The sequence below is a fragment of the Gymnoscopelus microlampas genome (genome assembly GCF_963454915.1).
Source record: "Gymnoscopelus microlampas genome assembly, chromosome: 14".
NCBI lineage: Eukaryota > Metazoa > Chordata > Actinopteri > Myctophiformes > Myctophidae > Gymnoscopelus > Gymnoscopelus microlampas.
In genome coordinates, this window is record NC_139951.1 from 34,346,772 (window position 1) to 34,371,803 (window position 25,032).

The window sequence follows — 25,032 nt, forward strand, 5'->3', positions numbered from 1 at the left end:
GCTTTACATCCTGGTGTTTAGGCGATCGATTCATTTTGCCTTAAAAATGACACAGAGCAATCGATGCTGTCAACTAAACACATTTTAAACGAGGGGAATCATTTTGGTGGTGCACGGCACCAGAGCTTCCGGTCATTGGTTCCGGCCACTTGATGACGTAAGTTATTTCCGCTCCAACCGGATCAGAACCCCGAAAATTGTATTGAATGATCTCAGGCTTCGTTTCTGTGTATTTGTTCGGGCTATGCACTTTCTGTACGAGTCGATGATGTGGTCCAATCAAAACGTTAGCTGCTCTACGGAAGGACCAATGGGAGGAGCTGATGGATGGACCAATGGGAGGAGCTGAGACGCGGTACACAGGAAGTAAAACATCATTCCTTGATCCATTCCATCCATCCATGGTACCAACACCGTTTAGTTTGACTGAATGCTTGTACTACAGGGGACAATCAGCCTCTTTCCCCCCTACTGTTTATTATTAATGCATAAGGTACCAAGCTGGACTCTATCATGACAGTGCAACGACGAGCAAATCCCAAAGCTCCAGATGCAAATGGGATTGAAAAGAAAATTAAAAGGTAAGTCATCTTCTGTGTTGCAAATATAATAGCTTTTTTTTATTAAGGGAAACACTATAAACATGCATTGTTATGGTTCTTTTTAGGTGCTGTTTGTTTTTTGAAGTTTAGGCATTGGGTTTGGTGGTGTTGTTGTTAAGGAGGATAGGGTTTGACCGGTGGGGTATTCTCTTCTGGGACTGGGTGGGATATCAGGATATGGATATGTCACATCCATTCTTAAACTGTGACCATAACCTTAAACCACTGGTCTTAAATGTTGTTCAGCCCAAGGACCCCTTAGCTGGGAGAGAGATGGAGCAGGGACCCCCCTCCCCACTACATATTGTATAACATTGTGTTGCAGAAACCTTTTCATAGATTTCATAGACTTGTTTGACAGCACTGAGGTTGGAGATCTGCTATTTTCGGCTAATGTTCCTCCCAAAATAGGGATGCTAGGCTTTAAGTGGTTAATGTAAAACAAATGAAAGAGAAAAGGTTACTATCACACAAAGATTTGGTGGCACCCCTGTAGTAACTAACTCACTCAGTTTCTTTCTTTCTTTCTTTCTCTCTCTCTCTCTCTCTCTCTCTCTCTCTCTCTCTCTCTCTCTCTCTCTCTCTCTCTCTCTCTCTCTCTCTCTCTCTCTTGTCTTTCTGTTTCCCTCTCATGTCATTCCTCCTTTCTTTCTCTGTGTAATAGTTGTAAATAAGTTGTAAACAGTGATTTATGATTGTGTGGTTGAAGGGGTACCTTTTTATAACCACAACAACAATGCATCTTAACATTGAGAATGGATAAGTAGGTGTAGCTTTCTGATCCCCTAGATCAGCGGTTCTCAAAGTGGGGTCCAGGGACCCCCAGGGGTCCTTGAGGGCGTCCCCAGCAAAATGCATCTGAACATCAGTTTAACCACTTTAACTGTATATACATCAGCTATTTGAAAATAACGCAATGCCACACGTGAGCTTGCCATTTTCACAAAATCTTGAAAAAAATTGGAACAAATTGACATGGAAAAAGTTTGAGAACCACTGCCCTAGCTAGATCAGTGGTTCTCAACCTAATCATATTCGAACCGGGCAGGGACCCCCCCCCCCCCCCTGACAAGCACTTGGAATTGTAGGCATTACATTTAGTTTCACTCGGTACCACAGATACATCTTGTGAAAATAGCCGATCTACATGCATCAGCATATCGAGCATGCAGATCGGCTACTTTCACATTTTCTGCCTCTTCCTTAGGTAATGTTTGACAATTTGGCCAATGTTTGACCATGTTTATATAGGCTATTGTTTGTTCAATACTTTTGAACCGCTAATGGTCAAAAGTAATCAATGTGCAGATACCCTGCCTGTATTTTCACCTATACGGGGCGGCAGTGGCTCAGGGGTAGAGTGGCCGGTAGAGCGGGCGGATGGGAACCGTGAGGTTCCCAGCTCAATCCCGGGCTCCCCCAGAGTTTTTGTCGAAGTGTCCTTGAGCAAGACACTGAACCCCAAATTGCTCCCGATGAGCAGGTTGGTGCCTTGCACGGTTTCCTCTAGCCTGGTAAACCACCCCCCTTCCAGAAATCTAATTTGCATTTGATTTCAGGAATTGGTCTGGCCTGCAGACCTGTATGGGCAATTTGGCTGTGGGCTGCGGACTTTTGAAAGGGCAATGCCGAAAATAGGTTGCTTTATTCGGATACATGCGTGTCAATGCCTGCCCCTGCTGGTTCTCTGATTTTTTTTTTTTAAATAGGCTCTGTCATGATTAATTGACCACATATATGAAGTTAAGCAACTACATTCTATCCGAACGATATCTTAAAAGTAAATTCCTGAATTCAAATGCAAATGAGATTTCTCGAAAGGGGATGGTTTACCAGGCTAGGTTTCCTCCGCCATCGGTGTATGAATGTGTGTGTGAATGGGTGAATGTAATGCACAATCTATGTAAAGCGCTTTGGATAAAAGCGCTATATAAATGCACCATTTACCATTTATACTGTATGTTGGTTTGTTTACTGTTGAGTGAGAAAACAATGTTGCACAGTGAGCAAGTCATCTGGGGACCCAAAGGCGGGTCCCATGGGGTCTGAGAACCACTGCCCTAGATCACAAACATCAGACCGTTTATGACAGTCCTAAGTGCTGGTCCACATGCTTTCTCTCTCTCGTTCTCAGGGGTAACGCTCTGCGGCAAGCGTCTGCGTGGAGAGGCACCAGAGTCCCTCTGTTTCTCCTGCTGCTCGGGGCGGTGTGTATTGGCGGACTCGGAGCGTGGCTCTACGTGACCCTGGGGGACAGCGAGGTCACAGAGACTCTAGTCAGGTGGAAGGAACAGGTGTCTCCGCAGCCCAGAGTCTACAGCGTGCCGTGCTCCGCTGACTATGAGAACTATAAGCGCTACCCTGGTGAGTTTGCTATAGTCTTGCGTTTAGCCCATTAAGACCTGAGGCCGATTCTACAAATGCCTTCTAAATCAGTTTTGATTGAATACTTTATTTAGAAGTTTGCAGACAAAAAGCACATGAAAGTACATTTCATTATACAAGGTCAACTAAATAGGATTTAAAAAGCCCAAGAAAGCTACTGGCTTGTTTCAATTGGGGTACTCAAGTATATATATAGTACTCTTGTACTCAATTCATAGTGACATTAAATGACAGACAGATATACACTACTATGCAGAACATCATATAAACAGTTTAGAAATGAGAAATAAGAAAAGTAAGAACCGTAGTTCTCAAACTTTCAAGATTTTTCAAAAATGTTCAAAAATAGCAGATGTACAAGCGCGCAGCGCGGCACAAAGTGACGCGCTGTGAGCTTGTATATCTGCTGTTTTTGAATAGCCAACTAAAATCTAAAATGACACGGATGCTTTCACGGTTTTAATGGGTTAGAAGGTGTCCTCTTGTTGAAACATGACCAAAATTAAATGACGTGAAGCGGGTGAATTGTTTGTCTTTGCGACAAGCTATAAAAAAAAAGAAAATAATGAATTTAATGTTGGTTTTGAAGGGAAACTGAATGTGTAGAAGTAAGCTCAGTCCTACCTATGGCTTTAATGTTGAAAACCATGCAGTGCTAGTATCTGCTCTAAGTTGGTGGTAGAAATCTTAATTGTTCCATGAAGATATGATGATACTGAGATAAGTGAAAGTTACTGGGCGCAGTCGGGGGTAATGATGGTCAATGTCTGGTGGTCATTTAAACTGGACTACACAGTTATGTGTTATCTTTCGTTCTGTGACACTTCCAGGATGCACTCCTAAGCAGTGTGGCCGAGCTGTCACAGATGGTGTGGTGACGAGGGAGGAGGCTCAAGCACTGAGAAGGTAGACAGTCTAGACGCTATTATACAAAATGACTGCAGTCTGTTCTGGAACTTAATTCATTTTTCTTTCATTCTGTTCTTTCTCCCCATTATTGATACGTTCATTTTAACGCTCTTCCTTTGCACAGGTTGGCTGAGAGGGGACTATCTCTCGCTGGGTCAGAAGGAGGAGTGAGTATACTGTGTCTGTAAAATATACAGTTTAGTCAGAATCATGGTACAGAATAGTGAAGGGTTTGAAGAGAGGTAATAATACACCACACATCTGTTAAAAATGTTGTGGCAAATATGTATTAAACCAATAACTTTATGAAATTCCCATGGATGGTGTGTTTTTCTAAGCAGTTATACAGCTTTTTAGCTGCATTTGCCCTCTCTTGTCACTAGAGGGCAGGCTGGTACAGTATACAATACACATTGCTGGGCCGATATGACATATTGCACGGCTGCACAGTGGTGTAAAGTAACTAAGTACATTTACTCAAGTAAAATGTTGAGTAATGTTTACTTTACTTGAGTATTTCCAATCTTCAATACTTTTACTTCTACTCCACTACATCTCAGAGGCAAATATTACACTTTTACTCCACTACAATTGAAAACATTAGTTACTAGTTACTTTGTAGATTTTGATTATGATTACAAAACATACATTAACCACTTCAGCCCTATATACGGCCGTACCTTAAGTATATTTTGATACCAATACTTTTGTACTCATACTTTTGTATTTCTACATTGCAGTATTGATACTTTTATTTAAGTAAGAAATGTGAGTACTTTTACCTCCACTGCGCCTGCATTATGAGGCAGTGTGTAACATTCTTGTCCATGCTCTCTGGGTGACCCTCATCTGCCCTACCCCCTGCACTCCACCCCTGCCGGCTTGGTCCCCAGCCAATACATTTGTTGTTTATAGAGTGTTAACTCACTAAAATGAAGGGAAGTGAAACCACAGGGGACTTCAGAGAAAGTCACTTATTTGTTGGCTTGTGAAAGACAATAGAGTGTCCCCCAGACAAGTTCACAGCAATAATAACTAAACTATGATGTGGTCACAGCCAAGTTGCAGCAGTTAAACCATGGAATGGAAGTGTTTCGTAATGCCTTTTGTCAGCCCTCTTTTATCTTCAGTTCAGCTATTATTATTTGTTATTTCAATTATTTGTACTTGGACAATTCATGTTTTTTTTCCCATTTACTTCAGGCCTCGATCTTGGACCTACACTCTGGAGCACTGTCGATGGGGAAACAGTTCGTTAACATTTACAGGTACGCATTACTGTATACATTTGTTCTGTTCCTCTACTAATGTGTCTCTTCAAAACTAGTTTTGTTTGCTTCCCACAGGCCACAGGAATACCCCCCCCCCCCACCTGCCTAGATCTGATTTAACAAATGAAACACACAAATGTGGCCACAGGAATATCCCCCCTAGAATCTGATAACAAATGAAGCACACAAATGTATTGAACAAAGACTATAGTTTATTCATTGGCTCCTGTTGATGCTGGTTGTTCTTGTCTCTTTGCCCATTTTATTAGTCCACCAAGGCACCTCTGGGGGGAACTATCGGTTTGCACTCTGCCTGTCATTCAGTCCGAGATCTTATCCGGAGCATTTCTCTCTCATATCTATAATGTAAGGCCTAGGATAACCAGACTTGGTACGTGGTGGTTATATTACATGTAGAGAGACGTTGTGGCCCAAAGCCAGTCACAGTCAATGTTTCATCCAGTCGGGGGACTATCTCAGTGGTTCTTAACCTGTGGGTCGGGACCCCCACATGATTTGGGGGGGGTCCCCAGATGACAGCGAAGTGACATTTTTAATACCTCAATGAAAGAGAAAAAATACCATTACTGCATCAAAAGTAATCAACAAACTATATTATAAAAACTGGTGAAACATTGGCCAAATTGTCAATTAATATAAGAAAGAGGCAAACATTTTGAAAATAGCCGACAAGCTCACAGCTTGTAGATCTGATATTTTCACAATATTTATCTGTGGAACCGAGTCAAACTAAATGTAATGCCTCAACTCCTACAATTCCAAGTGCTTGTCAGGGTGGAGGGGGGTCCCCAGTTCAAATATGATTATTTTGGGGGGTCAAAAAGCCTAAAAAGGTTGAGAATGCCCCTGAACTATCTGGCTGCAATACATGGCCTTGTTTGGAATATCTCTTGGCTCTTTCTCCATCGCCATCTCTCTGTCTTTGCCCCATTTCACTATATCTGTGTCTCTCCTCTAGTCCCTCTACTTTCCTGACGCTGCACCCTCCATTCATTTCTCCTTGCTTGACTTCTTTATACTTCCTAGTCCATTGAACAGGGACAGAAATGCAACCCTTCAGGACCGTTCAGCTGGTTCCAACTGAAAAGTTTATGAATGCCACTCCTCTGTCTGGGAACGTCGGAGCAGTCAGACGTTCCCTATCTGCCATGTTTGAATGGCTGGGTGGCGTCTGGCGTGCCCACTTGAATAATTGTGCGCTGTGCCATGCTCAATATGGTACTGTATGCTAATGATTCTGTTCTGCTCTGTTCTCTTCCCGTCTGCCCTGTCTGGGACTGTCTTTCCTTGTGTGAGTTTGTGACTGTTTTATGTGTCTGCCGTTGTCTGTGATCGTCTGTGTCTGTGGTCGTCTGTGTCTGTGATGGTCCGTGTCTGTGATGGTCTATGTCTGTGATCATCTGTGTCTGTGCTTGTGGCTCTGTGTTGGGCATGTGACCACAGGTACTTTGGGGATCAGATCGGGGAGGTATTCACACAAGAGGATTTCCAGCTTTACAGGTGACTGACTTGACTAACTTTGATTAACGGTGGTACGCTGCTGAATCCCGAGTGTTAATTTAACTCTGAGAGTGTAAAATGGAATGGACCCATAAGGGTCATTGTGTCTAACTATATGTTAGAGCACACTATTATTATAGAAATTCCAACTCCATAGGAAAGCAGAATTTATTTTCTTTTGCCCTCACAGAGAACATGTAGTGTTAAGGATACACACACACCCCTAGCATCTGTTAGGTACCACAAAAGAGCCAACACATCTTCCAGTAAGAACCATAAATTCACATAGAATTGTGGAGTTATCTCCTGTAAAAAAAATCCCATAATGTTATCATGCACTTGCCCACGTTTCCCTGGTGTCTTAGTGACTACAATGCCTATTGGATGTATTAATAGTTCCTTTGTTCATTCACCACATCTGATGTTGACTCGACATGTCAAATGTCAATATGTTTACGTTTCATATGTAGTGAGTGTGGCCTGACAGGTTTCGTGTGTGTGTGTGTGTGTGTGTGTGTGTGTGTGTGTGTGTGTGTGTGTGTGTGTGTGTGTGTGTGTGTGTGTGTGTGTGTGTGTGTGTGTGTGTGTGTGTGTGTGTGTGTGTGTGTGTGTGTGTGTGCTTTCTACTTCTTAGAAACGTGCGTGGCCGTATCCAGGCAGTGATAGCCGAGACGTTTGGTTTGGACCCGTCCCTGATGTATCTCACTAAGCCCACCTTCTTCTCCAGAATCAATAGCACCTCAGCCAAGATGACACACGACGAGTACTGGCACCCACACGTGGATAAGGTAACGGACTTGCATGAAACACACAGATGCAGACTAGTGTTGATTTTGACAGAGAATTTTGATATAGTCTTAGTCATGGCCTTTTGAATACATTTTCATTTAGTTTCAGTCACATTTTAGTCACCTGAAATGTTTTTTTGTCTAGTTTTAGTTTTAGTTGATATCATAAGATTTTAGTTGACTAAAATGTATTTTTGTCAGGAGCGTGGTGGCGTCGTAATGCCTGATTTATACTTAGCTGCGTGCTGAAAATAGCAGATCTACAAGCTCACAACGTGTCGCAGCGTGACACGTTGTGAGCGTGTAGATCTGCTATTTTCTTACATAGCTAGATAGATTTTTTTTAGAGCTGCTGTTTTCAAAGTGCAACACCCGAGGGCAACCAAACTTAAAATTACTTGTCTTTTTCTACTGGATCTCTTCTCCACTAGCCCCCTAACTAACATTTTAGTCTAGTTTTAATTTGTTGTGGAAATTGTCCGTATATTTAGTCATCATCATAGGTCAGTTTTGATCTATTTTTCGTCAGTGAAAAAAGATAGTCGACGAACATTTTTCGTCATAGTTTTAGTCGACAAAATTAACACAGGTACAGACAACACAGCCGTTGCTCTCAACATGGACCAACGGCGCAGGGAAGGCGTCATTGAGAATTGTTTGAGGCACATCACGCACCCCTGGGAGTTCTCTCACAGTCTTCACACTTGGTGTTTCATTGAAATCAATTTTACTCGGTTTGCCAAGTTATATATCCTTGAAAAGGGAAACGTACAGTCTGTTCAGTACATCTAAGCCTAAAGGGCCATTGTTTCAAAATGGAAGCAGAATGCCACTCAAAGTACTGTATATTACACCCTTACCCCCAGAAATGTCCACAGTTAACAGTTCAGTAACATCATTTGCCATCATTGTCTGTTCATTATTGGTGAAGCATCTCCAGATGTTTCATATTCATATCTGTTCTCTGCTTTGTTAAGAGAGGAGACCGGGCACATTTTTGAGAGATATTCATGATCATAAATGTGGATAATGTTACTAGTCCACACTGTAAATCTCATTTAGAGTATTACTCCTCACCTCTCCCATCATTATTTCCATCCCTAGAGTTATAGAGTGCAGCTTTCTCGACACAGCTTTATTACCATGCTCTGTATATTTACTGTGTGTGTGTGTGTGTTTGTGTGTGTGTGTGTGTGTGTGTGTGTGTGTGTGTGTGTGTGTGTGTGTGTGTGTGTGTGTGTGTGTGTGTGTGTGTGTGTGTGTGTGTGTGTGTGTGTGATTAAAAAAAAACATGTCTTGGGAAAACAGCATGAGCTGCAATTGACCCATTGTCAGCCTTCTGATTGGTCCCTGACTGACCAACCAACCAGCAGGCTCCTTCCGCCTTGTTCCGCCTCCTTCTGGTTATTTATGAGTTTAATAGACCAATTATTTGTTTACCAACATTGAGACTGGATGCACAGGTGATTGTTTCACGCAATCAATTCTCAACCTGATGTTTCGGTGTGCGCTAGTTTCAGCAAACCCCAGCCCCCTTCTTGTGTGTTTGCTAGTGAGGCGAGTCCTAGCAAGACCTGACAGAATGGATTTCATTGCGCGCATACTGGTTGCAAGCATACTGGTTCTTATCAGTGTGACGTTGTCTGTTACGGGGTCTATTAAAATAGAAATAACATTTCCATTCTTTTGGTATACGCCACACATGCCACATGTGCAGTACACCTGTATGATTTATCCACTGGTTTATTCAGAACTCGCTGTTGTTGCTACGACACCTGCATTTGCCCACGGGGATCATTATATTTATCTATATTTGTTTTGCTTCTATAATTTCTTGGAACATTACCTGTTTGCTTGTGCTTTTGTTCACAGTCCCGTCTCCCCTGAGTTTCTCAGCCATATTAATTTACCTCAAGTCATCCTCTCTTCCTACCCCTTGACAGATGGAGCATTTTAATCCAAAAGCCCCCAGTCTCCCGCCCATCTGTCTGCTGCTGCCATTTTGGTACTAATTGGCTAACCCAGCCCTCATTTAAATGTAAATGGCTTCTAACATCTTTGGTGGTAATTTTTCTCCATGAATCATATTGCTGATGTGGTGCCATGGTGCAGTCATAAGGTGGCAGGAAAAGTGACCTTTCCGTCACTCATGGTGGGGAATAATCTTGACAACGTAATGAGTCTGACTGTTACAGTGGAAACCAATGTTCTTTAGCCCCAGAAATCAATGCACCGCAGACATCTCTGTTGACCTTGGAGGATGGTTCCAGCAATTTTCCTCATCAGATAATCTCACTGGTCCTCCTTCACCAGAATGAAGGCACTCTAGTGCTACGGGTTTGCTCTCACAGTCATAGTTCTCTTTACGATTAACTGTTCGACTCCTTGTCAGTGTATTTTATTGCTGCATGGCTAGGCGTGTTGGCTAGAAGCTAGATCCATCTCAAGCTGTCAGCTTTGTCTAATGTTGCATTATCTAAGCCACTTACTGTATCATTCAGATGACTAAGTTCATTGATTTGGATTTGAACATCAATCACCAGGATGGTTGTGATATGCGGAGCATAGATAGCATGTATTTAATCAATGTGGGACGGAAACCTTGTATGTCAACAGCTGTTAATTTTCAGGAAATGTAAAAAAGAACCTGTGTGCCAATGGGTCCAATGTAATTATTCTTTTGTCACAAGCTCTACTTTTCATTGGTTAAATATTTATGAAACCCACAGAAATACTTAACCACTTTCACTACACATTTATAGCTCGAAAGTAGCGAAAATAACAGATCTACAGGCTCACAAAGCATCGCAATGCAACACGCTGTGAGCTTGTACATCGGCTATTGTTGCTACCTTTGTGGAACACTCGTACAATGAAGTAGGGCATTCATTTACGAAAAACATAAAAAGTTGAATTATGGAGATAGATTTTTTCTGCCCGACAGTGACGAGATCAAACATGGTACACTGCCTACTAGTTCAGGCCCTGAACTTGTGATATTGCTGCTTATGCCCACAATCAGATGGTAATACCTGCTAGTGCCTCTTGGCTACAGCTCCCTTGTTAAAAGGATTAGTCATTCACTATATTTCACACTTGTCTGGTTGAGTTCATGGTAGGAAAGTTAACAAGGTCGTCTTTGAACTCAGACGTTGCATTCTCCAACTTTGTTCTTTTGATCTACTCGTCTCTTCATGTCCCAGGTGACTTACGGTTCCTTTGACTACACATCCCTGCTGTACCTATCCGATTATGGCTCTGACTTTACCGGAGGAAGATTCATCTTCATGGACCCCAATGGAAACCGGACTGTGGAGCCACGAGCAGGTGACCACCACCTACAAAATACTACCCTAAAGAGTACCAGTGTTGAAAGTGTTACCTGAAAGTATTACCTAGAGAAACTGTATTATGGTTTATAAAATGCCGATTCTGAACTGAGTAGGGAATAGGGCATTGTTATGGGTAAATCCACTTGATTTTAATCTGTAATAAACATTCTTAATCCTATTAGTACGAAGAATATAATATAAAAGTCTTAGTCTTAATCCTCAATTCACGTTTGATACCAGGACACAATATATGTTACACTGACTTAACTCAACAGGGGGTCCGGGAACCTTAGAGGGTCCTCAGAGTTATTACAGGAGGTTTGGTGTAGGGGGAAAAAAGAGCAGACCAAGAACAGAGCCAACGGTTAAGTTGACTTAAGTATGGAGTTTTTAAGTGGTTAAATGTCTGAAAACACACATTAACAAAAAAAAAACATTAATTTCCACCACACTGATAGGCACTGATTGTGCTGTTAAACAATCTATGAAATCTATTAAAAAGTTTAATCTGCAACACAATGTTATACAATATGTAGTGGGGCTTTTGACTTACAGTACACCTGAGGAGAAAACCCAAAATTTACTCAGATTGCCTGTCTCTGTTCATGTTTTACTTGATTGATTGCTTTTCTTTCTCCTTGGATTCATATCGGTCAAGTTGCCTCAAGGGAAATTCAGACCACTGCAATCTTTCTCCGCAATTTTCTAATGCTTAATTTATGCTTTGTCGTACGATGGTGTTGCATAACGAAAGTTGCTAATCTACAAGCTCACAACGCATCACGGATGCGACGCGTTGTGAGCTTGTAAAACGGCTATTTTCTGCATGCGACACCATCGTACAACGGAATATAAATCTCGTGTAAGTAAAACAGTTTTGTCTTGTCACATCTCTTTGGTTTGAACTAGGCTTCTGAGAAATTTCACAAAGTCCAATCAACATGGGAAACGGCCTCAGAGCCTGGTGCATCTGATCACTTCCTCTCTCTAAACCTCACTAACAGCAATCCTGTCCCTTTCTAACATTGCCCTATCCATCCCCACTTATCTTGTCCCCTCTCTCTCTTTCTCTCTCTCGCTCTCTTCCCCCTATCTTCCCTCGCTCCATGACTCTCTTTATCTCATTCACTTGTGTGTAGTCCCTCTGCTCGCAAAGCTCTCCCAGCTTTTATCAGCCAAGTTGTCTTTCAAGTAGCCTTTGCAGTGACCGACCACCGTCCCCTCCCTCTCTTTCTGTTCTTTATTTTTTACCCTCTCTCATTAGTTTGGTCCCTTATCTCACCGCTGCTGCTGTTTCACACCCTCCGTGCCAGCCATAGACAAGCCTCTAAACCAGTCAGTTTGCTCAGTGAGTGACCCGAGTCTTGACACGCCGCTTCCCACAGAACGGCCCTGTAAACGGTGCTGACATCTGCTGAAGGACATATGGTAATGAGGATGGGGAAACGCTGCAGTCCGCCTGCTGCCAGGTCTCCCTCTGGTCAGGCTTTGTCAAACCACCGAACTTTCCTGCATCACCGAACTTAGACTCGACAGCACACAACAGATTGAACTAGGGCATCCTCATCTCAAACCCTGTGGACCCCGCCAGTTGAATTTACAAGCGAGTGCACGTCTTTGGTGACCCAGAGAATAAGTAGAGACACTGACAGACAGAGGAAGAGAGAAAGGAAGGGCTAGAATAAAATATTTTTTCTTCCTTGTGGGGGTTCATTCTTCAACTGAGCTGGATTTTGTTAACCCTTTAAGCCCCATTTTATACTTTCATGGTACAATGGTGTTACGTGGCGAAAATAGCCGATCTTCATTCTCAGCGTTGAGAGCTTGTAGATCGTCCAAAGTAAGGACTCCAGTTTGAAGGTGGTTAAGGGCTACAGAAAGTACTGCAACATGCTTTTTACATTTGATGTTGAGACCCACATCTGGTTCAAGCCCAAGGTATCTGAGACTGCTGCAGAGGCAAGGGAGAGCCACTTAGCCTGTGTCTTGGGAAAAGTCATGTATATCTTTGGAGGATTCAACATGCTGACTGAACGCACTAGTGACATCTACCACAATAAACTGGTCTTTAATTAACACCACAGGCACACGGACACCTACTTCATTATGCCACTCTGTCACCATCATCGGGACAAAGATGTTTGTATCACAGTGTTTGACCCAGAGACCAACTGCTTGCTGAGCACGACTTCTGCACAGTTTCTCATGTCAAACCCTGTGGATCCTGCGAGTTGAATCCCAAACGAGTGCACTTCATCGGTGACCCGAGAAGAGGTAGTGACAGATGAAGGGAGATGGAGAGGAACAGATTGAATGAGGGATATATTATATATATTATATCTTACTTTTGGTAAGATATATATACCTCAACAGACCTGGATTATGTTAACCACCCAAGCCCTATTTTATACTTCATCATACAACGGTGTTATGCGGCGAAAATAGCTGATCTACAGTACAAGCTCACAAAGCGCCACATTTCATTGTCTCCGCCAGGCCGAAAGGCATGGCGAGAGAGTATGTTTTACCCCCTGTCCGTCCGTCCGTGTGTGTGTGTGTGTGTGTGTCCGTCCGTGTGTCATTCTGTAATTTTGTGGACAGCTAATCTCTGGCACCGTTGGCTTGATCGCAGCGAAACTGTGCACACACACTCCCTGGATGCCAAAGCTGAACCTCTGCTCAAAATTTTTCACATGGGCCTTTTATAGCGCCACCAGGAGGCCGATGTGTGCAAAACACATTTTTGAACAGTACTCCTACAGATTTTGGCCAAAAATCCCCCAAATCGGTACACAGTATCTCTATAGTCATTAAAAGAAACCGCTCATTTGAGATTTCTCATATTCCATCCTGATTGGCAAAAATTGTCTTTCAAAGTTTGCAGGAGTACTCCGTTTCGAACAAAATGCCTCAAATCATCAACACAGCATGCAATTTCCGTGAAATTTTGCACACATATTCCCATTAGGCCGAGGAAGAAATGCCATTTGAAAATGTTCAAATCAGCCTCATGGTGGCGCTGTAACAGGCCGATTCGTGTTTTTACCTATAACTGCACCGATCAGTGTAAAACTTTGTATGCACACTCTCTAGAGGCCAAGGAAAAACCTTTGCCCTGCATTTTTCACATTTGCCTTTTATAGCGCCACCAGGAGGCAGACTTATGTAAAACATTTTTTTTGATATTAAGCCTTCATATTTGATCCAAATTTCACGCAAATCGGTACCCATGATCTCTATAGTCATGTGATCAAGACGGATCTGTTTGATTTTTCATATTCCATCCTGATTGGTTAACCTTGACATGTAATGTTTGCAGGAGTGGCCCGTTTTGAACAAAATGCCGCAAATCATGAACGTTTGCGGTGAAACTTTGAACGCACATTCACACTATGTTGAGGAACAAATGCCACCCTTTTAACATTGGCCTGTTATAGCGCCACCAGCAGGTCAAATTTAGCAAAACACATTTTTAGAACAAAATGCCTCAAATCATACATGCAGTGTCCGATAACCGTGCACGGCCTAGGAATAAATGGCACCCTTCTCACATTGGCCTATTATAGCGCCACCAGGAGGCCATAATAATCTACCTGACCTGGCGGAGACTTGTGCTCCGAGGAGCACTTTTTCTAGTTGTGATGTGTTTTTTTTTTTGCGTATAATGGGTGAAAATGTATGCAAGAAATTATCAAATGTTGCCTCTTACGAAGCTGACTTTGATGTACCAAACCCATGGTGATAGTGTTCTGCAATGTGCTGTTTTTTTAGAGAAGCAAGTCAAGAGAGAGGGAAAGCGAGCATCATATATAATTCATCAATAGCCAGGGTTTTATTTTTGCTGTTGTTTTTTTGTTCTAGAATACACAGCTCTCCTCGCCCAGAAAGGGCAACTTCAGAGGGTTGACTGACAGTTTTTGACTTAGGGAGAGTCAGACCGTCATGCCTGGAGCTGATCATTATTTCACAGAGATAATGATGGCTCTTTGTCTTGACTGCTGTTATAATTACACCTCATTCATCTCCGCCAACTCAGTTCTGTGCTCCTCCTCGGGAGGGCTGAAACTCACGATTTAACTACCGTAATCAATTAGCATATTGTCGCTGTCGGGGGTAAACCTTGTATATCCAAAACTGTTACTTTTCCAAAAACAGTGTGTTCCAATAGATAAACACACAGACTTAATAACCTCTTTCACTTTGACTGAACAAAAATTAAGAGCAATTACAGGTTTACAGAAGCACAGTGGGTGGAATTTGTTTTCGTATTTTATTTCCATTAAAGAAAGGAAAGAAGAACATTTACTCAAGTACTGTATGTTAGTACAATTTTGAGTTACATAGATTACTTAATTTGAGTATTTCCTTAATTTTCTCCCTCTTTTTTTAAACATTCGTAACAGTATAAACTAGAAAATGTGCTCCTCGGAGCACAGGTCTCCGCCAGTACTATTCCTGATTAATCCTGTCTTACCTATTTATATTACATATTGTCCCGTGTCACTTGACCAATGTTAGCTTGGCTGATGGAAGCTCACTTCAAAAAATATAAATGAAAAAATATAAATGAAAAACCTATTTATAGGTTTTTATTTCGTCATGCATCTCGCTAGCCAATCAAAAGCATTGGTGACAACATATTGTCACGTGTCACGTAATTTTGCCTGCTAATTTCTTAGTGTCATCACTTTCACTTGTTTAATCTATATCCTGATTGAGTTCTCTGTCCTGATTGGATACAATTGGAAATGAAACTGAAACGAAAATGCATTTTCTGTTTTATAAAGAGCTGGAGAGACAAGGAGACTCCTTTTACTGAACAAACACTCTATAGCAATGAGTACTATCAGAATATAGAGCTATTTAACGCTTATTTTAACCAAGAAAATCACTTACCCTACCTTTAAGATTTTCTCCGAGGAAAAGATACTCTCCATTAATCCTGTCAATATTACATATTGTCACGTGTCACTTGACCAATGTTAGCTTGGCTGATGGATAGGTGTGTCACTTCAAAAAATATAAATGATTTTTTGAAGTGACACACCTATTTCATCATGCGTCTCGCTAGCAAATCAAAGCACACCCTTTCAACATATTGTCACGTGTCACGTGAAGCTTGACCAATGTTAGCTTGGTGGACACACGGAAGGACGAGAACGAAAGCATAGTCTCCTGGCGGGCAGACAATAACAGTATTTTTGTATTGTGGTACTGGTATTACTACTTTTACTCAAGTAAAAAAAAAAAATCAGTACTTCTTCCACCACTGCAAAGAGGACAGACAGTAAATGCTGTGGGAATGAGGGATGACCATGATGAAGAAGGGACATTGGCAAAAAGGACAGCAGACTAATAGACTGCGGGTTTGGGAAAGAGTGTGTGTTAAAGGACGAGAAAAGACAGGTTGGCTGAGTGATGGATCGTGGTTAGAGATGGGAAATACCTGGGAGATGGGGTCTGCGTGATGGAGAGTTGGTGCATACAGCGGGGAGGGAGCGAGAGAGAGATACAGATGGTGCCGTGGGGGCAGAAGCGTGAAAGAAGCACATCGGCCCATCAGGAGAACTAATGGGGGGGGTTTAACCTTGCATGCTGCATGGCATCTGCAGGGGAAACGAATGCATTGGTGTGTTTAAACCATTGGTTCTCAAAGTGGGGTCCGGGAGCCCCAGGGGTCCTTGTGGGGGTACCAGGGGGTCCCCAGCAAAATTGGTTAATAAAGCGTCACAATCATTTTAACCCCTTTATCCATATTTTATACTTTGGCTATTCAAAAATAGCAGATCTACAAGCTCACAATGCGGCACAGAGTATAATCATGTTATTATCTAACATGATTTTTGGGGGGGATCAATCCTCTCAAAATGAAATAAGTGATCTCAGTAGTGATGTGACAACGTAATTGGCTTGCAAAATTTGTGGGAGGGGGCTTTTTCTTAAAAACAAAACATCATACATCACGATCACAGGATCCGATCAGCAACGAATTTGAATCGCACGTCGCATGGCCTCCGACGCTATTCCTCCCAGCGTATTGGGTCCCGGCGGCCGCAACCTGCTACTCGCGTCGGTGAAACCACAATAGCAATTTCCCCAAATTGCGCTTTTCTAGTTTTAAGTGTTTTTAGTTTTTGGCAGCAGTCATACTTATTTCCATTCATGTGCAAACTGTAATGACAGGAAGGGGTGTCAGATTATGAATGCTTTTCTGAAATACATTTCACGAGCTCTCACTCTAACTAGCAATTCTGATAGTTATCAATTTAATCACTTGAGCCGTAGCCGTAGCATCGTAATTCTGGGGGGAGCATTTGCTGAAAATAATAAAAAATAGCTGAGCTTATAGATTGAGTGTATAGATAGTCGGCGTAGAGGGATAAAAAGCGAACCAAGTACAGAGGAAACTCATGTCCAGTTTACTAAGAATAGAGGGATTAAGTGGTAAATGACAGTGCATGAAGAAACCCATAAAAAAACACAAAAGTCTCCACTTTTGCAGTTATTTTCCTCTCGCACTACCTAGTTCTTCTTCATAAACTTCTGTTGCATGAAGTCCTCTTTCATACCTGTACCCTTTCCCAAAGCATCCGTCTTTTAGACAGGCAAGCCATCTAGAAGAGCGATTCTATGTCCATGTCCCTATCTATGAAGTCCCCCCAATGTGTGTGTCTGTCCGGGTTGATTTTTGCGTTGGCTATTCAAACATAGCAGATATACAAGCTCGCGAGCTTGTAGATCTGCTATTTTTGAAAAATCGTGAAAATTTGTGCAAATCTTTTAATATATATATATTTTTCAAGCAAACATTTTTGCTGGAACAAAATATTTTGAGATGGGGGCGGGTCCACGACCAAATACATATCATTTTGGGGGTCCTTGACATGAAAAGGTTTGAGCACCACTGATACAGACACATACGTTTTTCAGAAAACGGTTCGGTTTTAGAAGACATTTATAGAATCGGCCTCAGGTCTTAACGGGTTGAGCAATTTCATGTCTGTTTGGGTTCAGATGTGACGAACATCATAATATTTACTGCCATTTTATGGTCCAACTGATCCGAAATGGAAAGAAAACAAAATTAATCGATTTTGGAAAACAATTGTAAAGTGTGTCCTATATCCCTTGCTGTGTATCAGAAGGGAACACAGCTGAAACAGCCTGTATCCAATTTCCATACACAAGTGGGCCGATGCATAAATAATTAAATAAAGCCAGACACTTGGAATGATGCTCATGCTCCGCAGATTTACATGTTAAAACCCGATGTGAAATTCCCTATAGTGCACGTGGCGCTGTGAGCAGTGTGAAATTCCTTTTTAGTGCACGTGGCGCTGTGAGCAGCGTGAAACTTCCATCATCCTCTGCCACTTGTGAGGGATTTTAACCCACTAAGACCTGAGGCTATTCTACAAATGCCTTCCAAATCAGTAGTTCTCACTCTTTCAAGATTTTTCAAAAAATATTCTAAAATAGCAGATGTACAAGCTGTCAGCTTGTACATCTGCTATTTTTGAATAGCCAACGCAAACATCTAAAATGACACAGATTCTTTCCTGGTTTTAATAGGTTAAGTGTGGCAACACCAGCCCGTAACCAAGTACAGTGATGGAAAAAGTACTCTGATTTATTTTTACTTAAGCGAAAGTTGCAATACCACAATGCAGTAATACTCTGTTACAAGTAAAATGACTGTATTAAAAATGTTCTAAATCTACAAAGTAACTTGGAACTCAAAGTTTCAAATTATTGTAGTGGAGTAAAACGTTGATGGGTAGATTTTAAATACTCAAGTAAAGTAAATGTACCTGAAAACTGTACAGCACTTGAGTACATGTACTTAGTTACTTTCCACCGCTGAATATAATTCAGGATAAATCAGGAAGCTGAGTCACTGAGTCGCACACGTACTTTAACACTCCTGAGAGTTCAACCCCCCTTCCCCTCCCACATACCACCTTGAACTCCCAATTATGTTATGATGGCCAGCTCCAAAAGACCTTCATCTGACAGTCCCCTAAGACATCATACGCATTCATCTTCTGTTAATTAATTATGATGTGTATGTGGGGGCCTATAGATTGACTGGGATGTGTATTGATGTGAACGCGTGGGCGTCTTCCACTGCGCGGTAGCATTAACCTCAGGTGTATCGACACACTGCATGATGAATCGCTGTATGCAGCAACTACTGAGCCAAGTACCCTCGTCTCCCTTGGGCCTGGTAAGGTGCCATGAAAGTCAAATTGGAATTCATTTTCCGGATGTGGGGATTTAACCCATTTAGATGCCGGAGCTGGCCGGAGGTCGGCTCCGGAACCTGCCTCCTGCGCTCCGGTACCTCTAGAAGGCGTACCGTCACCTCAAATGCACATACAATACGTTTTTATTTAGAATATGTATCATTAATTCAGCATGCACATTTTCCCCTCAATGTTCCTTCCTGTAAAGGAAAGGGACTCTGGATGAAATTAAACTGAGATACGTTCATACAGTAAATCTTCACAATAACCACTTTATTATTCGCTGTTAGAAAATTTGCGCCCGTGAGTCCCATCCTCACTACGCTAGTTGCGGAGAGTTACGCAAACAATGTGAAGGCCCACCTCCCCCTCACGTCAAAACAGTTGTCAATGTTTACAACTTGATGAGAAGACATGTGGATTGTGGAACTATACTTTTGATGTCAGTAAATAACAGTTACGCAGAATCAGATGCGCAACTCTCTCTAGTGACTAGAGAGAGTCTGTCTGTGTTGTTAAATGAGCTGGCAGTGCCTATATGTCTGTGTTCTGTGACTCATGTGCTGAGTGAGAGGGGAAAAGAGCGAGAGAGAGAGAGACAGAGGGGGGGGGGGGAGAGGGAGAGAGGGAGAGAGAGGGGGGAGACAGACAGACAGACAGACAGAGCTGTTTCAAAGCACGTCCACTCCCCTCCTGTTGTTTTGTTGTTGTTTTTTGGTCAGAATCGTTCATAAATTATAGCATTCTTCTATTGTTCTGATTATGAAATGCATTATTTGATGTGGAAACGGTGACCCTTATGCTGTTATTTGGCCAAGCTTTCTGGGGCCATTTTATGGTTAAATCAATTATTATTTCATGTAAAAATAAATATACGTATACTGTATATAATATAGTAAAATATATTTATAAAAGCTCTCGCACCTAATCATTTACAAATTAAGCACTGCCTGGAATCCCTATACTGTACGTACAGTATATAGCAACATAATTTTTGGGTGAATTCTTTTGGAAGTCTTTCAGAAAACTTGGTCAGGTTTTAGAAGGCGTTTTTAGAATCGGCCTCAGATCTAAAAGGAAAAGGGGAAATATAGGCAGCAGTTGTAGGAGTCAGTACAGTGGAGTGTGTAAAGAATTGGTGACAAAGCTGTCCATCTGATTACATAGGCCTACTAGTATTACATTTGTGTGAAAAAACAGAGATTTGCAAATATCTTCATTTATCTTTATTGTTATTATTGTTATGTTGTTGTTATAACAGTATTGCAGACCGTACCACAATTGCATGCCGCTTCTTGTACCTGTATGAGTACTAGTGACAAATAAACCTTCCTCTTGATTCTTGGCATCTATTTACATAGACCTTGTAGTAACCCAATGGTTAGAAAGACTTGGAGCCATACAAGATGGGACTAACTGAATCCTGGCCAAGGATTAAATAGACCCATCCAAACATACTGTACATACAATGGCAATGAGAGAAAAAAAAATCTGACACAATTTACCTATTGGATAAGTCTATATCCCCCTATTGTATAGGCACTAATCTGCCCTACCGAAGGTGCTGAATGTACTGTTTCTTTCACAGTAAACAGTGGAAATGTAAGTGTGAGGGATTATTTTCAAAAATAAAGTTATTGTGCAGCAGTTATCTAAAGCAGTGTGACAAATTCTAGTACTTCAGAATGCCTTAACTTTTCTTGGATGTGAGTTGAAAGCAGAACAACACAACATAAGCCCCTGCTTGCTTATTCTTTTGTTTATGTGCAGAGTGATTCTTCTCACTTTCCATTCTTTAGTTTTTCATGCTGAGTGATTCCCTCTATTCTCACTGTCGGAGTAGAAAATCCCATTACTTACATATACGTACATCCAAGTGCTGAGTTCCCCTGACATGTGAATACTCTGCCTGGGGGATGTATATGCGGGCACACAAACACACAAATTATCAGACTATAGCATTTGCCCTCTGGAATGGAGAGCAAACAAATTGGTGCGCAATTCTTTCTATTTTGTATTTATTTATTTGTGATATTCATAAGATCACAAAACAAGTCTCAAAACCTTAACTAAATATATTGTACAGTATGACAGTGAGTGTGTGAGTTACACAAACAGTAATGCAAACATCTGTCAGAAACTGCGGTTTGTATTTTATATAGCACTGGGCTAGCTCGTTAAAAAGCAACAACTCATTAGCTGTGGTCCAGCCACGCAAAGCCTCTGCTGACTGAGCTGAAGTTACCCTTGACAGTTATGTCTAAGAGAATTTGTTTTTATTCAGACGGCCAACTCATGTCAGATGTCTTGGATTTTGAAATAACTTCCACTTCAGTTTATTGTCACATCACAAGTTTACACCAAGAACATAAGAGTTGGAGACATTATTTTGTGCAAGCTTCCCATGTTACATGAAATAAAGAATACGAATAAGAGTGAAAGTGAGAGTAAACATATCAAATATCAAGTATCAAACTTTCCATCTCCCAATTCCCTTTTTCTTTGCTTTTGCTTCTCATTTCTCCCACTCTTTTACTGTGTTTCTAATTCTTTCCCTCCATCTTTCTCACATGTTGCTTGTGAGGCAACAATAAACCCTCCCAAGAGCCCTCAAACCCTCGAACCAAAGCGTTCCCTTCCCTCCTAAAAAGTACCCCTCTTCTCTCTCTTAATCCTTTGCAGGGCGAGTGTCCTTCTTCTCCTCTGGCTCGGAGAACCTCCACCGCGTAGAGCAGGTGGCGTGGGGCACGCGGTACGCCATCACCGTTGCCTTCACCTGCGATCCGGCGCACGGCATCTCTGACCCCATGTTGACCTGAATCGCACCCGGGTGACCGCGGCGCCTGCTGGCCAGAATAAGCACTGAAATACAGAGCGGGCAGAGGGGAAGGGCGGGGGTTGGGTTGTGGAAAAAAAGTGTTAAGGCTTTGTGTGGGCGGGGGACAGGGGGGGTTGGAAATGGAGAGAGGAGATGAAGATGAAAGAAACAAGAGATAGAATGGTAAAGGGGAGGCTGTGAAAGGAGAGCGATAAATGACGTAAAATGATTTTGTTGCACATTCCATTTTTACGTGTTTCATTTTCAGTCATGGCACATGTGTGTACATGTCTCTGGGGTTTTTCCTTTTCATTTCTAGATTTGCTTCTCATAATTGTGCCACAGAAAACAGTCACATAATATGAAGCCTTTTTTTATGCTGCCATGTATGTGTTCCTTGATTTTGTTTCCTGTTGTTGTGTACCAGTTGCTTGGTCAGGGTACATCACACTCAGACGTTACAGTACAGTACGTCCATTTCTACAATATGTCTCCTTTTGATTCAAGCCAAAGTGGAAATTGCTTTAAGACAAACGGGGTTTGTTGAAAGAGGCAGAAGTAATAATGTGTTTCCCCTCGTAACTCTTTTGTACTTTGGAAGAAAGAGTGGTCTATTTCTGCTTGAAGACACGACATCGGTCTGCTGAATCATCTGCAGAAATCGCCTCTTCATCCCGGAATCTGCCACTTGCCCCGGTACTCAGACATCCAGGAGGTATTTTCTTCTGAGAAGAACCCTCTCTTTGTCCGAGAACAATTTGTGATTTCTGTCTCGTTAATGTTTTACTTTGAATGACGTCTATGCGAAGGAGGTAAAATACAATCCAGAGACGAGTGCATCGTGTCTCTAGGCCTCCTCACACCTGCTTCTCTTTATCCAGTGGTTGGTGTCTGCCCTGTGAGGCTTGTTTTGAACCAATATTTATGGTTTCTGTCAATGTTTTATTCAAGACCAACAGACAGGGAAATGACTTTGAGATATCTGGTAAGCACAGACATATTTTAAAATGTTGTAATGCAGTCAGTCAAAAACCCTTGATATCATGTTTATTTCAGGTGGTGATGTGAAAATCCAATTGAATTTACTTCACTTGAATCAGTAATGTTTCTTTCAGTGTAGCAGTGTAGCGATGCAACAGTTACTCAAACTAATAGATTTAATTGATTATGAAAAAAATTAATCAATTTTAATAAAATAGTTGATTAGCAAAAATGTTGAAAATAGGCAATCTACATTTTTGCGACACACCGTTGTACGACAAAGTATAAGACGGGGCTTAAGTGGTTAATCAGACTAATCGATGTAGTCGATTATAAAAAAAATAAAAACGATTTGATTAATCAACCGTAATCGATAGAATACAGCTGAGACGATAATCGATAGTTGCAGCCCTATTTCAGTGTTGGACATGATTGACTTTAGTCATTCAAATGCTTGTCAATGGAAAACAACACGAGAGGCTGAACCATACAGTAGACACGTATGCATACACGTATATACACACGTTGGCTGCTACTGTTCAATGGAGTGATGCGTTAAACCAGCCGATACAGTATATTGGTCTGCACTTGATGTAGTTTGTTTTGTCATTCCAGTAGAGTTTCTAGTTCAGAGGTTTTTAACAGGGGTCCGGGACCCATAGGGGATCCTCAGAGTTGCTACAGGGGGGCCACCAAATCTCTATGTGATAGCCAGGATATTTTTTTACACTTGAACCCTAGCATCCCTATTCTGAGGAGAACGTTAGCCTTTAATAGTAGATCTACAAGCTCACAACGCCTCGCGCTGCTATTTCCGGCAAAGAGGTTTGGTGTAGACGGAAGAAAGAGCAGACTTAAGTACAGAGTGAAAGGTCAAGTTTACAAAGTATTGGTGGTTAAATGTCTGAAAATACACAAATGCGGTCAAACAAGTCTATGAAGCCATCTATGAAAAAAGTTTAATCTGCGACACAATTTTATACAATATGTAGTGGGGGTCCCTGCTTCATCTCTCTCTCAGCTAAGGGGTCGTTGAGCTGAAAAAAGCATTGAAGACCCCTGTTCTAGTTGCTTTATCTCTCTCTGGAAGAGGTTGCACATGAACTCTGCTACCGCAGTGAGGCGCTCGTGGACAAACACTCGATGACAAGCTTCAGATGTTGCCCTGGATATTGACGCACAATCCAGCGGCCAATGCGGGTGCCTATGTACTTATGCTCTATGATCTTAATGTCTATGTTCTGATTGAACTCCCGGTTTCTTTGATCAAGATTACACTTTTAAATGTCATGTTGTTTGGCACTGAGAGGAAAGAACATCAGTCAAGGACTTCGACTGATGCCTAATTCATGCTTCGGCGAAAAGGGATGTCATATCGCACGCCATACACACTTTCACTTTCCTCATTAAATCTGTTTGAATTGCAGTAAAGGCAGATCAACTTTGTCTGTTCTTTGTACAAAAGGTGCGGATAATGAGTATAGTTCATCCATATTGATATCGAATTGCCATTACATTGACTACTAATGTTATACCTATGCACAATGGTTATGCATAATTATGCATAATGTTCCTATTACTATTGAGTCTTAGCTTTTACTTTCTGAGCCTGACTTGTGGAATTACTTCACACAAGGCTGATGTTTACACATTTAAGCTCTTTAAGAAATCATTGGATCTTTAGTATTTTTTGCACGAGGTGTCATAATATATACAGTACATGTGCGAAGAACCCCCCTCTTCATTCCTTCTTGGCTCACAACATTGATGGAAATATAATTACTTTGCAACAACAAAGTGACTACTATATTTGCATCATATCTATTGGCTGGATAGTGGTTTCAGAAATCATGTGATTAGCGCATTGCAAATCACAGTGTAAATCATTTTCATTACTTTGATGTCATGTCTAGTAAGCAAATTGTAATAACATGTCTATTCTTTGACTAAGTACAGAAGAAACTTGGCTAAAACGTACCCAGGGTTTGATTTGCTGAGGTGTAAGGGGTGCGAAACTCCATGCCTCTGCTTTCAATAGCCTATACCCCCCCCCCCCCCCCCCATCACCCATCAGTCACTAGAGTTGCTATAGTGACTAAATGTGATTGATATCATGACGCTAGTGATTTTCCAATTTTCTTTTTTTATGTATATTTTTTGTTCGAACCTCACAAGATTT

General features: G+C 41.6%; 1 protein-coding gene across 1 annotated transcript; it reads left to right on the plus strand.

Moving 5' to 3' along the window:
* Positions 1-385: 385 nt before the first annotated feature.
* ogfod3 (2-oxoglutarate and iron dependent oxygenase domain containing 3) lies at positions 386-24,290 on the plus strand. Its single transcript, XM_084078906.1, has 9 exons — positions 386-581; positions 2,737-2,966; positions 3,818-3,893; positions 4,021-4,063; positions 5,100-5,164; positions 6,632-6,688; positions 7,323-7,476; positions 10,680-10,803; positions 21,737-24,290. Exons 1-9 carry the CDS (start codon positions 514-516, stop codon positions 21,871-21,873), a joined length of 954 nt encoding a protein of 317 aa, XP_083935032.1. The 5' UTR covers positions 386-513; the 3' UTR covers positions 21,874-24,290.
* The last annotated feature ends 742 nt before the right edge of the window (positions 24,291-25,032 follow it).

Bases quoted from the DNA above. Each gene is read 5' to 3' on its own strand.
- ogfod3 (XM_084078906.1), top strand. From the start codon at position 514: ATGACAGTGCAACGACGAGCAAATCCCAAAGCTCCAGATGCAAATGGG. The intron at 582-2,736 runs GTAAGTCATCTT...TCTCGTTCTCAG, and splicing joins ATTGAAAAGAAAATTAAAAG to GGGTAACGCTCTGCGGCAAG. The intron at 5,165-6,631 runs GTACGCATTACT...ATGTGACCACAG, and splicing joins CAGTTCGTTAACATTTACAG to GTACTTTGGGGATCAGATCG.